This window comes from Phyllostomus hastatus, unplaced genomic scaffold, assembly GCF_019186645.2.
Source record: "Phyllostomus hastatus isolate PE091 unplaced genomic scaffold, TTU_PhHast_1.1 phas_scaffold_78, whole genome shotgun sequence".
NCBI classification, from domain to species: domain Eukaryota; kingdom Metazoa; phylum Chordata; class Mammalia; order Chiroptera; family Phyllostomidae; genus Phyllostomus; species Phyllostomus hastatus.
In genome coordinates, this window is record NW_025334041.1 from 104,352,153 (window position 1) to 104,365,737 (window position 13,585).

The 13,585-nt window shown below is 33.1% G+C and overlaps 1 protein-coding gene across 2 annotated transcripts in view; it reads left to right on the plus strand.

The window, feature by feature from the left end:
- Positions 1-13,585, plus strand: part of FBXO11 (F-box protein 11) — an 87,817-nt gene that overhangs the window by 72,826 nt on the left and 1,406 nt on the right. For both annotated transcript variants that reach the window (XM_045826945.1, XM_045826946.1), the window contains exons 12-22: positions 4,451-4,668; positions 6,319-6,404; positions 7,252-7,346; positions 8,356-8,478; positions 8,567-8,652; positions 9,281-9,357; positions 9,448-9,591; positions 11,835-11,945; positions 12,565-12,672; positions 12,961-13,069; positions 13,450-13,548. In XM_045826945.1, the coding sequence (XP_045682901.1) occupies positions 4,451-4,668; positions 6,319-6,404; positions 7,252-7,346; positions 8,356-8,478; positions 8,567-8,652; positions 9,281-9,357; positions 9,448-9,591; positions 11,835-11,945; positions 12,565-12,672; positions 12,961-13,069; positions 13,450-13,548 (1,256 nt within the window). The remainder of the gene's footprint in view (positions 1-4,450; positions 4,669-6,318; positions 6,405-7,251; positions 7,347-8,355; positions 8,479-8,566; positions 8,653-9,280; positions 9,358-9,447; positions 9,592-11,834; positions 11,946-12,564; positions 12,673-12,960; positions 13,070-13,449; positions 13,549-13,585) is intronic.

Below are 13,585 nucleotides of genomic sequence, written 5' to 3' on the forward strand. Positions count from 1 at the left end.
CTTTTTAAAAATAAGTGTATTGTTTTACTTACATTATTTCTGTTCCATATGTTCCTTTCTTTCCTATTACTTAAATTGTTCCTTTCCTTTAAGATTTATGTGATTTCTTTAAATCTGTGTTCTTTACTGTCTCCATACCTTTGTCTCTTTTTCTGTTTTGTTTCCAGTTGGTTTTTATCTCTAATTTTTAAATGTATTTTTGTTTTATGAAATCTTTCTAATGTACATAAAAGTGGAGAGAATAGTATAATGAATCCCCATGTGCCCATCCTCCACTTTCAGCAACTATCAGTTCATGGCCAATTTTGTTTCATCAGTACCTCCTCACTCTTTAACTCTCCTCTTTATTCTCTGGATTATTTTTAAGTAAATCCTGACATCATTATCCCATCCGTAAATATTTTAGCATGTATCTTTAAAAGATGAGGATTCTTTCTTTTTTCTATCACATAACCACAATGCCAATCTCACTACTAAAAATAATTTTTCTATCAATGTTCTCAGTTCTCTAATTATCTTTGTTTAATATTAAATCCATTACAGAGCATTTTGTTCAATAAAATTAAAATGATATAAGAATACCAAATTGGTTTAAATTTTTGAGACATTTCCAAATTTATGAATTTAACTCATGACACATTGACAGATGACAAATTCTCTGTGCTGAAATCTGGCTGTCCTGTCTCCTCTCATATTACTTTGGATAGTCTACCTTAGATAGGAAACTTAAATTTTATATGACAGAAATTACACATAATGTAGTGGGTTTTCTTCTTCAGATTTACTTCTTGTGACTTATTTCTGTGAAAATAACACTCCGTTTCCTTCTCTGTTGTTCTATTCATGCCACTAGATCCCATCACTTGAGTAGATCATTAGGTAGGCTTATTAGAACCTTCAGTTACTTAGGAGAAACTGCCTTGCTGAAGGTTTTTAAGGTAACATTTGTGCTCTTAGCACCTTGCTCTTCCTTATCCAGATTTCTCAGTATTTAGCAAGCATTTTTATAGATTATATTTTGGGGTTATGGAAGTTTATTTCAGTGAAGATAGCATGTATTTTCTTCCTCCTTTTTATTCTTTGTTGGGGTGTGGAGAGTTTTAAGAGAAACACTTGAGTGCCTTTTACTGTCATTTAATAAAGAATACTTTATTTCAAGAAATTTTAAATATAAAGTGCTTAGTCTCATCTGTTATTTTTTATATCAGTGTTTTTAACTTGATAGAATGATAACTTTAAGTAATGTGTATGGCAAAAATTTAGAAATGCTTGTGCCAAGAAGTTAATGAGCTTTTATTTTAAATATAAAGAAGCCATTAGCAATCTGGTATCTTCTAGTAGGGCCATAAATCACATAATATGGGGTAAAATGTCTGTGCCTTTGGAGTTTTGCATAGATTTTGGAGCTTCTGTGGTTTGCATTTAAAAAACAAAGTAGAATTCTGTCTAAATTCTACCTACAGTTCTGTATTAGACCATTTTACTAAAGGCATCCCAACAAAACAGATTCATTTCATTAAAAAGTATTTTAAAGCAGATTTATATTAACTGAGCCCTTTAACCCAGAATAATACTAAAGAGATATATCCTTGTAAAATTATAAAACTGTACGTTTATCAGTTGTTATTTGTAAATGTAATAAATCACAGTTGTTGTATTGTAGAGGCTTCTGATTTTAAGACATGAAGGAAAAAATTTTCTTTGCTGCATTCTTTTCTTGAAAGTTACCCTAAAACAGAAGATAAAGATTACAAACTCCATCGTTGACAGAAATAGGGGACATTTTTTAGCGTAATCTGAATTGAATGTGATAAATGACCTTGTGCTTGTGACCAGGGCAACCAGTCCAGGTTAGAGCAGATGATAAAACCTGCTTATATTTAGGAAGATAAATTGATAAATCTAATGTGAATAAGAGGTAATTTAAACAACTGGTATAACAAGTTTAGGATAGATTATCACGAGAGATTTAAGCAAAGAGAAAGAATAAGATAATTACTAACTTCAGGGAAAATTGAAATTTGTTCAGTTCTGAATAGCACACTAATCTAACCCAAATGATGATGTTAGTACATAGGAAAAATACAGTGTGTGAATGTGTATGATGGGGGATAGAAATGTAGGAGAGTTCAATTCTCATCTTCCATAATAGGAAGTCAGTAGATAATACCTGAATCTAAAAGCTCAAGATATAACAATATAAGTCTTTATATTAAAATATGGAGGCAGATCAACAAATCCACTAAAAGAATTGGAAGTATGGGCCTCTGGGTAAGGGAAAATAAAGAGTGATCAGCTGTTTGCCTAAATAACCTTGTTGATCTAGTTGATTCCCTTATTGTGCAAAATTAAAACGTAAAGAAAATAGAGAAAGAGCATTCTCACATTTGATAATGTTTAGTCAATATATAGCAAAGTATACTTGGAGTACTACTGTATGTTTAACTAGGATAGCCAGGACATGACAGCAGCCTGTTAATTGGGATTTTCATGAAAGCCCCCAAAATAGCTCACATTTCTCTGTCACATTGTGAACCAATTAAGAAATAAAGCCATGAAGTAGCATGAGGAGGCTGACATATTATCTTTGTTACTTTTTAAGGTTAAGTTGGAATGTACAACTTAAAATGAGAACCAAACTGGGTTTGTTCAACTGAACTCCAAAATTAAGTAGGCTTACCCACTTAGTCACAGGTGCAGTGTTTGAGTAGCAGCAGAAGGCTTACTACCTAAGGGTAGCTCACTTCTATGAGGAAAGGGGTGAAGCTGAATTGAGCATACCTAGTTTATTCTTTCCCAGGTTTACCAATCAAGTATGTCATTTAACTTTAGGCAGAGAGAGACTAAAAGACTAGTTGAGCTTCCTTCTCAGAGATAAATGCAGCAGAAATATAAGTTTAATTATTTCAATAGAACATTAAATTCTTTTAGTTTAGCCTCTTTCTAAATTTGTTTTTGTTCTTTGGTGCTCTGTTTTGCCTTAATAGTTTGTATAAATTCACCCAGTATCCATTTATTTGGTATAAATCAAAGAAGAAAAACTTACAAAGAAACAATTTTTATTTAACTCCCAATTTTTTTAAAGAAAATGAGTAAGATTATAATCCAAATGTAAATGATAGTGGTAAATGATAGATAAATGGTCAGTACATGGAAGTTTAACAAGAGGTGTGGATGGATGGGTGGATGTCACAATTTGGCTACTGAGTGCTACAGTATCTTTTTTCTCTTAATATTTAATCTCAATTGAGTCTTAGAATTTAAAATGTCAGTGTTAGAGTACTTTTATTCTCATTATAAGATGGTAAATGATAGATAATTTGCACCTTATCTCTGGAAGATGAAGCCTGAAAACTACTTCTAAATGTTATGTTCAGAGGTCCATGTTCTTAAAGAGTTAAACATGCAGTATACTAGAGTATTCAGAATTAACATCCTGTTTTAAATTCTGCTAGATTTCTATGGCAAAAGGTTGTCAAATCCTACTTGAGTGCTTGCTATGTATAAAGTCTTGCATAGTTGGATAGTTCTTTCCTTTCAGGAGATTATGATCAGGTATAAATAGATAAGACAAATATATAAATAATATAGGTCAGTACATGGAAGTTTAACAAGAGGTGTGGATGGATGGGTGGATGTCACAATTTGGCTACTGAGTGCTACAGTATCTTTTTTCTCTTAATATTTAATCTCAATTGAGTCTTAGATTTTAAAATGTCAGTGTTAGAGTACTTTTATTCTCATTATAAGATGAGCAAAACATGTCCACTGTAGAAAATTTAAGAAATTCAGAGAAGTATAAAGGATACAGAAATCATCCTTAATGCCACTACTCAGATGATCATGCCCTCATATTTTTATTTAATCCTTCGAGTTTTCTTTAAATAAAATTGAGATCATACTTTATGTACACTACCTTGAAGTATAGACTGTTCTTTTCATTTAACATGATAGTATTTATACCATGAGCATAGTCTTCAAAAACATTTTATTTAGCCAGTTCACTATTGTTAGGCTACCATGGAAATCTTTTTGTCTTTGTCTTTCTGTAGTGTCATTATATTCCTAGGTCAACTTTTTAGAAGTTAGTTTCTTGGGACATTTTTGAGGCTACAAGGATTTATTTTCTTTAATATTCACAAATACTTTGAAGAATATATATACTTTTGGGGTAATGGTACTTATTTGCAGTTAATTGAATAAATCTTTCTGTATTTTTCTTTTCCTGGCATTGAATATATTCAGACTAATTAGAGGGTTTGTAGTTCTGTTGTACTAAAATTAAACATTTTCTTATATGTTTATCATTGGAAATTTAGTGTATATCTATACTTTATTCTTACTCTTGAACATCTCTGATTCTTAATTTCGAGGTGTATATTAAAAAGTTTTTTAGTGTTTCTTTTTGGAAAGTAGTCTTAGCTACAGGTTTGATTTCTGTATTTTTCAGGGTTACTTTGAAAGTTGCAACATACACAGAAACAGGATAGCAGGCTTTGAAGTAAAAGCCTATGCTAATCCCACAGTGGTTCGATGTGAAATTCATCATGGGCAGACGGGAGGAATATATGTCCACGAAAAAGGAAGAGGACAATTCATAGAAAATAAAATCTATGCAAACAACTTTGCAGGTGTATGGATTACCTCAAATAGTGACCCAACAATAAGGTATTTATGTATATTATGAATAGAAACTACTTTTCTTATTTTGTTTCATGTTATTAAAAAAGTCAAGCCCTGACTGGATGGTGGCTCAGTTGGTTGGAGCGTCATCCTATGCACCAAAGGTTTGCAGGTTTGAACCCCAATCAGGGCATATACCTAGGTTGTGGGTTCAATCCCAGGTCAGGGCACGTACAGGTGGCAACCTATTGATATTTCTTTCATATCAGTGTTTCTCCCTCTCCTTCTCCCTCCCCAGTCTTTTCTCTCTCTCTCTAAAATCAATGGGCATATCCTCAAGTGAGGGCTCAAATAAAAAAGAAAAGTCAAAATACTTAGCTTTAACTCTTGCTGGTTTTTCTAGGTACCTATCTGCTATAAAATAACATTTCCTAATACTGTGCATCTGAATGAGCATAGCTATTGCATTTATTTTGTGTTTGATTCATTTTTTATTAATGATCTAAGCCATGGTCGATATTACTTTATGGACAGTTCTAAATGCTATAGTTTTAACTTTATTTTTTAATTTTTTTATTGTTTATTCTGTTACAGTTATCATATTTTAACTTTAAATTCATCAAAATGCATTGTAAATGAGTAAAAGGGCTAGAACCAGAGTGACCTATCATTCTTTGTTCTCTGAGAGTCAACCAATAGAATGACTCAGCAAACTGTTTCAAAGACTCTTGAACAAACAGACCAAGAATAACAAAAAAGTCAAAACTTCAAGCTGTGACTTCTTCTTTAATAGTTTCTGCCACTGGCCCAGACCCCTGACCAGTGTGGCTCCGTTAGTTGGGCATTGTCCCACAAAGTGAAAGGTCAAGGTGGCTGTTTCAGTTCACTCACTGGTTAGATTCCTGGTTGGGGCACATGCCTGGGTTGTGAGTTCAGCCCCCAGTCGGAGTGCATGCAAGAGGCAACCAATCAGTATTTTTCAGATTGATGTTTCTCTCCATCTCTTTCTTCCTCCTTTCACCTCTCTCTAAAAATAAATACCTGAAATCTTTTTTTTTTTTTTTTTTTTAAGTTTCTGCCTCTCCCTCTGGCCACAATGAGGAAACAAACAGATCCAGTCTTAAAGGCATTGCTTAAGAATGTTAAACAGAACTATTGTAATTTAACTAAAGACCATAAAGTATTTTAATTGTCAAATTTTATTTTCTGGTGGTTTTATTAGTGTATGGGTTTTCCATCTTGTTACTATTTGGCAAATGTGTCTAGATCAGCTTCAAAAAAGTTTTTTTGAATGTGTGAGCCATTTTGAGAGGAGTTTTATTTTTTTTAAAGATTGATTGATTGATTGATTGATTGATTTTTAGAGTGGGAGGGGAAGGGAGAGTGAGGGAGGGAGGGAAACATCAATGTGTGGTTGGCCTCTCGTGTGCCCCCCAACTGGGGACCTGTCCCACAAGCCAGGCATGTGCCCTGACTGGCAATCAAACCAGTGACCTTTCCTTCACAGGCTGGCATTCAATCCACCGAGCCACACCAGCCTGAGTCTCTCATTTGATGGATTAGGAAACTGGAGGACCATAAAAGTTGAATAATTTCCCAAGATTATATCATCATGAGTGGTTTTATAATTAATTAGATAAAGCAAGTAAACTTTGCTGAATCAGTGCTTATTTTTATTATTTCACTTAATTATAGGGGAAATTCTATATTTAATGGAAACCAAGGGGGAGTTTACATCTTTGGTGATGGACGAGGCCTTATTGAAGGAAATGACATTTATGGTAAGCATGTGGTTTTGTTCTGTAAAATTTTAGTTTGACCTGTCTTCCTCACGTTAGCAAAATGGTCTGGTTTAAAACTAAGTAGAACTGATCCAATTTTTTAAAAATTCTCATTAAAGATTATTCTGTAATACTCACTTAACATTTACTAAATACGTACTATGTACCTGGTACTGTGCCAGATACCAGGGATGAAAATATAAATAAGGTAGATAAATAATCTCAAGGATTATCTACAGTTTCCTTAAATTCACTCCATCGTTTAACAATTATTCCCATTGTAGTTTGTTACTAGAAAGGGAAAATATTTAATCCTCATTAAAACTTTTGAGATACTAATTCAGCAACTTATTGGATTCCTATGTGCTAGACACTGATACTTTCCTAGACTCTCTTTTGCTAACAATGACAATACTTATATAAATAAAACTTACTCAGTGCCAAGCTCTGTTCTGAGCACCTTACCTAAATTAAGTCATGTAATATTCACATCAGCCCTATGAAGTAGATCCTATTAAATATTCCCACTTAGTGATCAGGAAACAGAGGTACAGAAAAGTTAAATAACTTACTCAAAGTCACCCAGGAAGTAGGTAGAATTTCCTGGGACTTAAAACTATGCAGCCTGGCCAAGAGTCTCTACCCTTAATCACTATACCTATACTGCCTATAAACCTTTGCATCTTTTTACACATAGTTCCCCAGAAGTATCTTCCTAAATATTACATTTTATAGAATTGTGCTTTTATTAAAATTAGTAAGAATTTTAACTACTACATAATGTGAAACTTATACTATGTTTCACTAGGTTCCATATATTGACAATGTAACTTTTACTTTTAAATAGGAAATGCATTAGCAGGAATTCAGATTAGGACAAACAGTTGTCCAATTGTTCGACATAACAAAATTCATGATGGCCAACATGGTGGAATTTATGTGGTAAGTTAATAAGTACAGTTCTGGAATCTCATACATCAAAACCAGGGGAGAAGGAGGGAGGGAGCAGAATTATATCTAGCTTGAGGTAGGCCAATTTTTTAGGCTATGAATTTGTGACTGTCTTTAATATTTAGACAGTGAATAAGACTCTTATTCTCCCTGTGAGTATATATAAATGATGTTTAATTTTATCGTGTGTGTAGAGTTCTGTAAAATTTAATCAACTGACTTAAATCTAGGTAGAATAGATGAATCTTTTTAAAGTTTTTTAATTATAATTGGTAGTATTGGCTAAACTTACAACAACAGCTGTTTGTCAGTCTGAATCATATTTGTTGCACTGGAATTTTGCCAGTGTGACTGACTACTATTTGAATCTCTGAAATTTTCCAGAGAAAAAAAAGCCAATTTTCACATGAATTTATGTTGAAACATAATTCAGCATATTACAAAATTTTAAAGCCTCTATATGTCTTCTGTTACTATGGTATCAAACTGTTAAAACTGACTCTCATAAGAAAATAATAGGATCCTAATTTCTGAAAGCTCTAGGTAATGACAGGTGTGATTCCAATTTTTATTTACAGTTCTAGAAATATTCTTGTCTTAAATCTTCTGCTAAAAATAAAAATTTTAGCAATCTGAGACCATGTCATTTTGAAGTGATTTTTACCAGTGATAAGTTTGAAATAAATATTAACTTACTAAATGAGAGATCTTTAGTTTGCTCTATATCTTAGAAATTCTTTTGTTTAAAAAAAAATTGCATGATACTACTCTTACTATAGTAGATTTAAAAGTACAAAACCACATAAAGAATAGTATAAAAACTTTGGGGACCTAAACTTAGAGGCTACATAAAAATGTTATCATTGCCTCCTTGTCCCACATAAAGAACAAAAATTAAAAAATTTTTGTTTTTGTTAAAACTGTCTTTAGAGAGGGGAATGTACTAAAAACTTCTTACTTATATAAAATATATATTGTAATCAGTGTAACTTTTATTTAGCACGAGAAAGGACAAGGTGTAATAGAAGAGAATGAAGTTTATAGTAATACTCTGGCTGGGGTCTGGGTAACAACTGGCAGCACTCCAGTACTGAGAAGAAACAGGATACACAGTGGCAAGCAGGTAAGATTTTCTTGGACTCTTGTGTGGGAATAATTGTTTTGTAAACACTTGTCATTTGAAAAAAAAAAAAACTTTTTTTAAATTTTAGGTTGGTGTTTATTTTTATGACAATGGACATGGAGTGCTAGAAGACAATGATATCTATAATCATATGTATTCAGGGGTTCAGATAAGGTAAATATTTTCACATTTGGCTTTCTTTTGGGAGGGAGTAGGGAATATGTGGGGTATGTAGGAGAAGTTCTTGTTATTCAGTGTTTAATCCTCTTTTGTATATATATTCACACTCTATCATACTCTTGGTTTAAATTGTCAGTCTGTAACTTTTTTGGACTAGCTGAGGATAACATTCAATGTACTCAACCATACTGGGATAGTGGAAAGTTATATAAAAATATTTGTGAGCTATGCCTGGCATATTGTAGGCACCCATAAGTGGGAGCTCGTGTTTTTATGCTATTTCTATAAAATTAATAGTTTTTCACACCCCCTCTTTCCTGTATTATAAGTTTTTGAAACTCTAGTAGTCCTAATCGTATAATTCAACTCTTCATTTTACATGAAACAAGTACATAACAGTCATTTAATCTTACCCCCTCCATTTAGTTTACATGTTAAGAAACTCTGTAGTAACAACATAAAATATAATTGTTCTGTGGGAAATTAAACCAGTTTATTAATTGGTTTAATATAAAGCATTTTGAAGGACTCCACTATATTTTTTAATGATGATTAATGTGGATTTTTAGTTACCTATAAGTGGAAGCAATTAAAATGGCATTGTTTTCTATTCTATCCATAGGACTGGAAGCAACCCCAAAATTAGGCGCAACAAAATCTGGGGAGGACAGAATGGTGGAATCCTAGTTTATAATTCTGGTATGTGTAATCTTTCATCTTTTTCTCAGTGCTAATTGTCTTTAGTAACATACTTTCTAAATAACATAACCTAAATTTTTGCATTTATAGGTCTAGGCTGTATAGAAGACAATGAAATATTTGACAATGCGATGGCTGGAGTCTGGATTAAGACAGATAGTAACCCTACACTAAGAAGAAATAAAATCCATGATGGAAGAGATGGTGGCATCTGTATATTTAATGGGGGTCGAGGTATTGTTGTTAATTTTGCATTAGTCAAAACCCCAATTTTCCATTATTCTTCTTCCATATCTTTAACCATCAATGACATTGCCAATTAACATGTTATAAATGAGTAAATTTCAATTTTTTTTCTTATCAAGTCTTTGAGATGGTTTAGAAGATTAGTGCCTAAAGTAGACAAATGTTTGCTGAATTTTTTTCATTCTGTAGCCACCCTGATTGTGCCTGTTGTTAGTAAGGCTTTTTTAAGGTAGCTGAGTTTGTTTAGCTTCTCTGGACTTTTTACTATTCAGAAGAGTGATATAATTATAATAAACTTAAAAGTCAAGTTATAGAACTAGGTGTGAGAAATTGGTTTGTAAATATATTAAAATGTCTGTAATAGATAAATTGCTTTGAACCTGTTTAGAACTGTTTGTTGGAGAAGGGAATTGATGAAGCTAAGGTGTGCTGGGTTTGGTATCCATAAAGGTCAACACACTTTGTAATGAGGCAAAAGTTCCACAGTCCCTGCCCTTTGCAAATTCATGTTCATAGAGACTGGGAAAGAATGACTAGTGCAAATTTATCACCATTCCTGAAATGTCAGTAACCCAACATTGTATACTTAACCTTGTATGGAAGGATAGCCAGTTATTACTCTAACATACAAAGATTTAATCAACAAAATTTATTACTGCAACCAAGGAATTATGATTCTGTCTATTAATAACATAGACTCGCCAGTAGTTTATATAGTAATTTAGTAATTCAATGAACATATCTCTGATAGGAATCTTTACAAGATGTGAGGAAACACAATACAAAATGGTAGTTTTATTTGTAAGGTATTGAGAAAAGATGCATGAAGTAAAATCGTTCTTAAGCTGTGTCTTTAAAAATGAGTATTCACTGGAAAATAGGAGTGGGGAACATGTGAGAAGCAGGCCATTCTAGGACTAGAAGGCATAATTCTTTCAGTTTTTCATTTGTTATTATTAATTGAATACCTCTATACCAACCACCGTGATACAGGTGCTAAAGATATAATGGTGAATAAAACAGCACTGCATCCAGAAACTTTAGTCTAATGGAATGGCACATTGTAATAAGCAAGTCTGAATGAAACAAAGTGGTTTAGTAAGGCAAAAGGTACTGGAAGCTCAGGCTGGTGAAGGAGCAGGGCCCAAATCATAAGAGGCTTTCTGTGTGCTTTCAGAATATGGAGTTGGACTAGACCTTAGCAAAAGTACTTGAGGTTAGTGGTCAGTACTGTGAAATACCAGATGGGTCAAATACCTACAAAAATAACATGTTTCACATTTTCACAGGGCAGAGAAACACTAGTTCACAGCTAACTATAATTCACTGTACATGAGTAAATTTTATAGTATTAATATTAGCTCATACTTATTTACTGCTATGTACCTTTACATATGTTGACTTAATTCTCACAGTAATTGTATGTGGTAAGTGATATTATGCTAATGACAAGGTAAGTTATTTGCCCACTCAGTGCTAGTAAGAGTTGGTATAAGAAGGCCCAAAGTCCAATTCCTTGGCTAACTTTTAGTAGTTGTTAAACTGCCAGAAGAATCATACATTTGATGAAAGGAAACTAAAAACTTCCCAGAGGAAATGACATGAGGAAGGAAGAATACAGGACATTCCAGGAAGAGGAAATAATATAAACCAAACACATTAAGGATAAAAATATTCAGAGCATAGGTAAATGGAGTGAGACAAAGAAGTAGCTTGGGGAATATTTTGAAAGGCTTTAAATGGCAAGTTAATTTAAAACATTATTATGAAAGTTTCTTTAGCAGAGAAGGGACGTCATAAGAGTTGAGAGACTGGAGTAAAGGAAATTGATCAAGGAATCATTATAGTAATAATGGTCACACATAACCAGGACTTCAACTAAAACTTGAGGGTAGGGTACAAAGGTTCTAAAAATGTTTCAAAGGAATTAATTCAGCAGTGTTCAGTGGGAATCAACTATATGTCAGGCACAGGGGATACAATGGTGGGTCAAGTAGATATGGTCCCTGTAACCATGAAACTTCCGTTTATTGGCTAGAATGGTCACCTGCAATTTTTTTGCAATTTTTTACTAACCTGAATTGCTAATGAACTTGCTTTCCAGTTGACAAGTTAACTCTTTGAATTTCACAATGCAGTTAAATAAGAAACTTTAAAAAAAAAAAAACCTTCAATACCACCCAAAATTATTATATGCATTAGCCTTAATCTAAGGAAATATTTTATTATAGGTCTCCTTGAAGAAAATGATATTTTCAGGAATGCTCAAGCAGGTGTTCTCATCAGCACTAATAGTCATCCAGTCTTAAGGAAAAACAGAATATTTGATGGATTTGCTGCAGGTTTGTATTTTCTTTTGTTACTTCTAGGTTGTTTTTTCTATATGTTAGTGGTTGGGTTTTAGTGTGTCCTGTTTTGCTTAATAACTAAAGGTGTGCCAAGTGTGCTGCAAAAGTGGCTGAATGCCTATTTACAGTTCGTTATGAGAGTACCTAATGCAAGTTCTGGATTCTCCTACTCTTATGAAACATTAATTGGGATAGAATAAATGCAGGTTTTGTACTACTACCATTAGGAATACAGATAAATTCAAGCCTCTGGCCTCACACACACATTTCTAAAAATCTTGATAAGTGAAATCCAAGTATCCTGCATATATACTTCACCTTTTTGCTAATGAAGACAATTACTTTTAATATTCCAAATAATCATGTAGCTCCTCTCCAGTATATAAACCAGCTGTTACCTAAACATGTTTGTAGGCACTATCCTCTTGTTAGTTCGCAAAGTTTTATAAAAGTAGTAAACTATGAACCATCTTGTATCATACCAGTATAGTGTATTAACAGTGGAAAGTAAATGTTACTGTCAGTCATTCAGGTAAACACTTGCACTTTAATATACATCTGATATAAAAGAACTAGTATATAAAGTGATACATCTGTTTAAATTTTACTTCAGGTATTGAAATTACGAATCATGCGACTGCAACACTAGAAGGCAATCAGATTTTTAACAACCGGTTTGGAGGCTTATTTTTAGCATCTGGTGTTAATGTGACAATGAAAGGTATGTTGGCATCTACATTTTGCCTATAAATACACAAAATATGCTATGAAAAGGTAATAATCAAAAGCCACTGCTCTCTAGGTAACTTATTTTCTTGTCACTCGACGAAGAACTCAAGATTTTCAAGTTTTGTTTTGACTTCAGTTTTAGTTGGAGTACCTCACACAAAAGGAAAGCCCGTTTTCTGTTCTTATTTACTTCATTGGTTAGCCTCTGTTACAATAACCCTATAATCTATTATCTCTCTTATGTCTTTCTCCTCTAGAATTTTACTTTTTTTTATTGCAGATAACAAAATAATGAACAATCAAGATGCCATAGAAAAGGCTGTTAGTAGAGGTCAATGTTTATATAAAATATCAAGCTATACCAGCTATCCCATGCATGATTTCTACAGGTATATTTCTAAATTATTTACGAGTCTGGAAAAAGGGGGAGATTTTTTTTTTTCACCTATACTGGCAAGAGCTAGTGTTTTTAGATACCCCACCCCTACCCCTTGCATGTGTAAGCCAAGGCAGAGTAAATTGGGTATTTGCCAGTTGAAAGACAAAATTTTATAATTTGTCCACGTGGAGTTCTGTGATCAGTCTACTGGAGGATCCTGTGTTTGAGACCATAAATATGGGAGAAAGTACAAGACTCTGATGTGTTCCCATACATCCCAGTTACTGAGTTTTGGCTCTCCTCTCCCCGTAATTGTTTTAGTAGTACTTGATAGTAATTATTTTGAATAACATGTTCAAGAAAAAAATAATGTAAACTTTTGCTTTTTAGATGTCACACTTGTAACACCACAGATCGAAATGCCATATGTGTGAACTGCATTAAGAAGTGCCATCAGGGACATGATGTAGAATTTATTAGACATGATAGGTATGTAGCATACTTGCCTGCTCAATTACCCAATTAC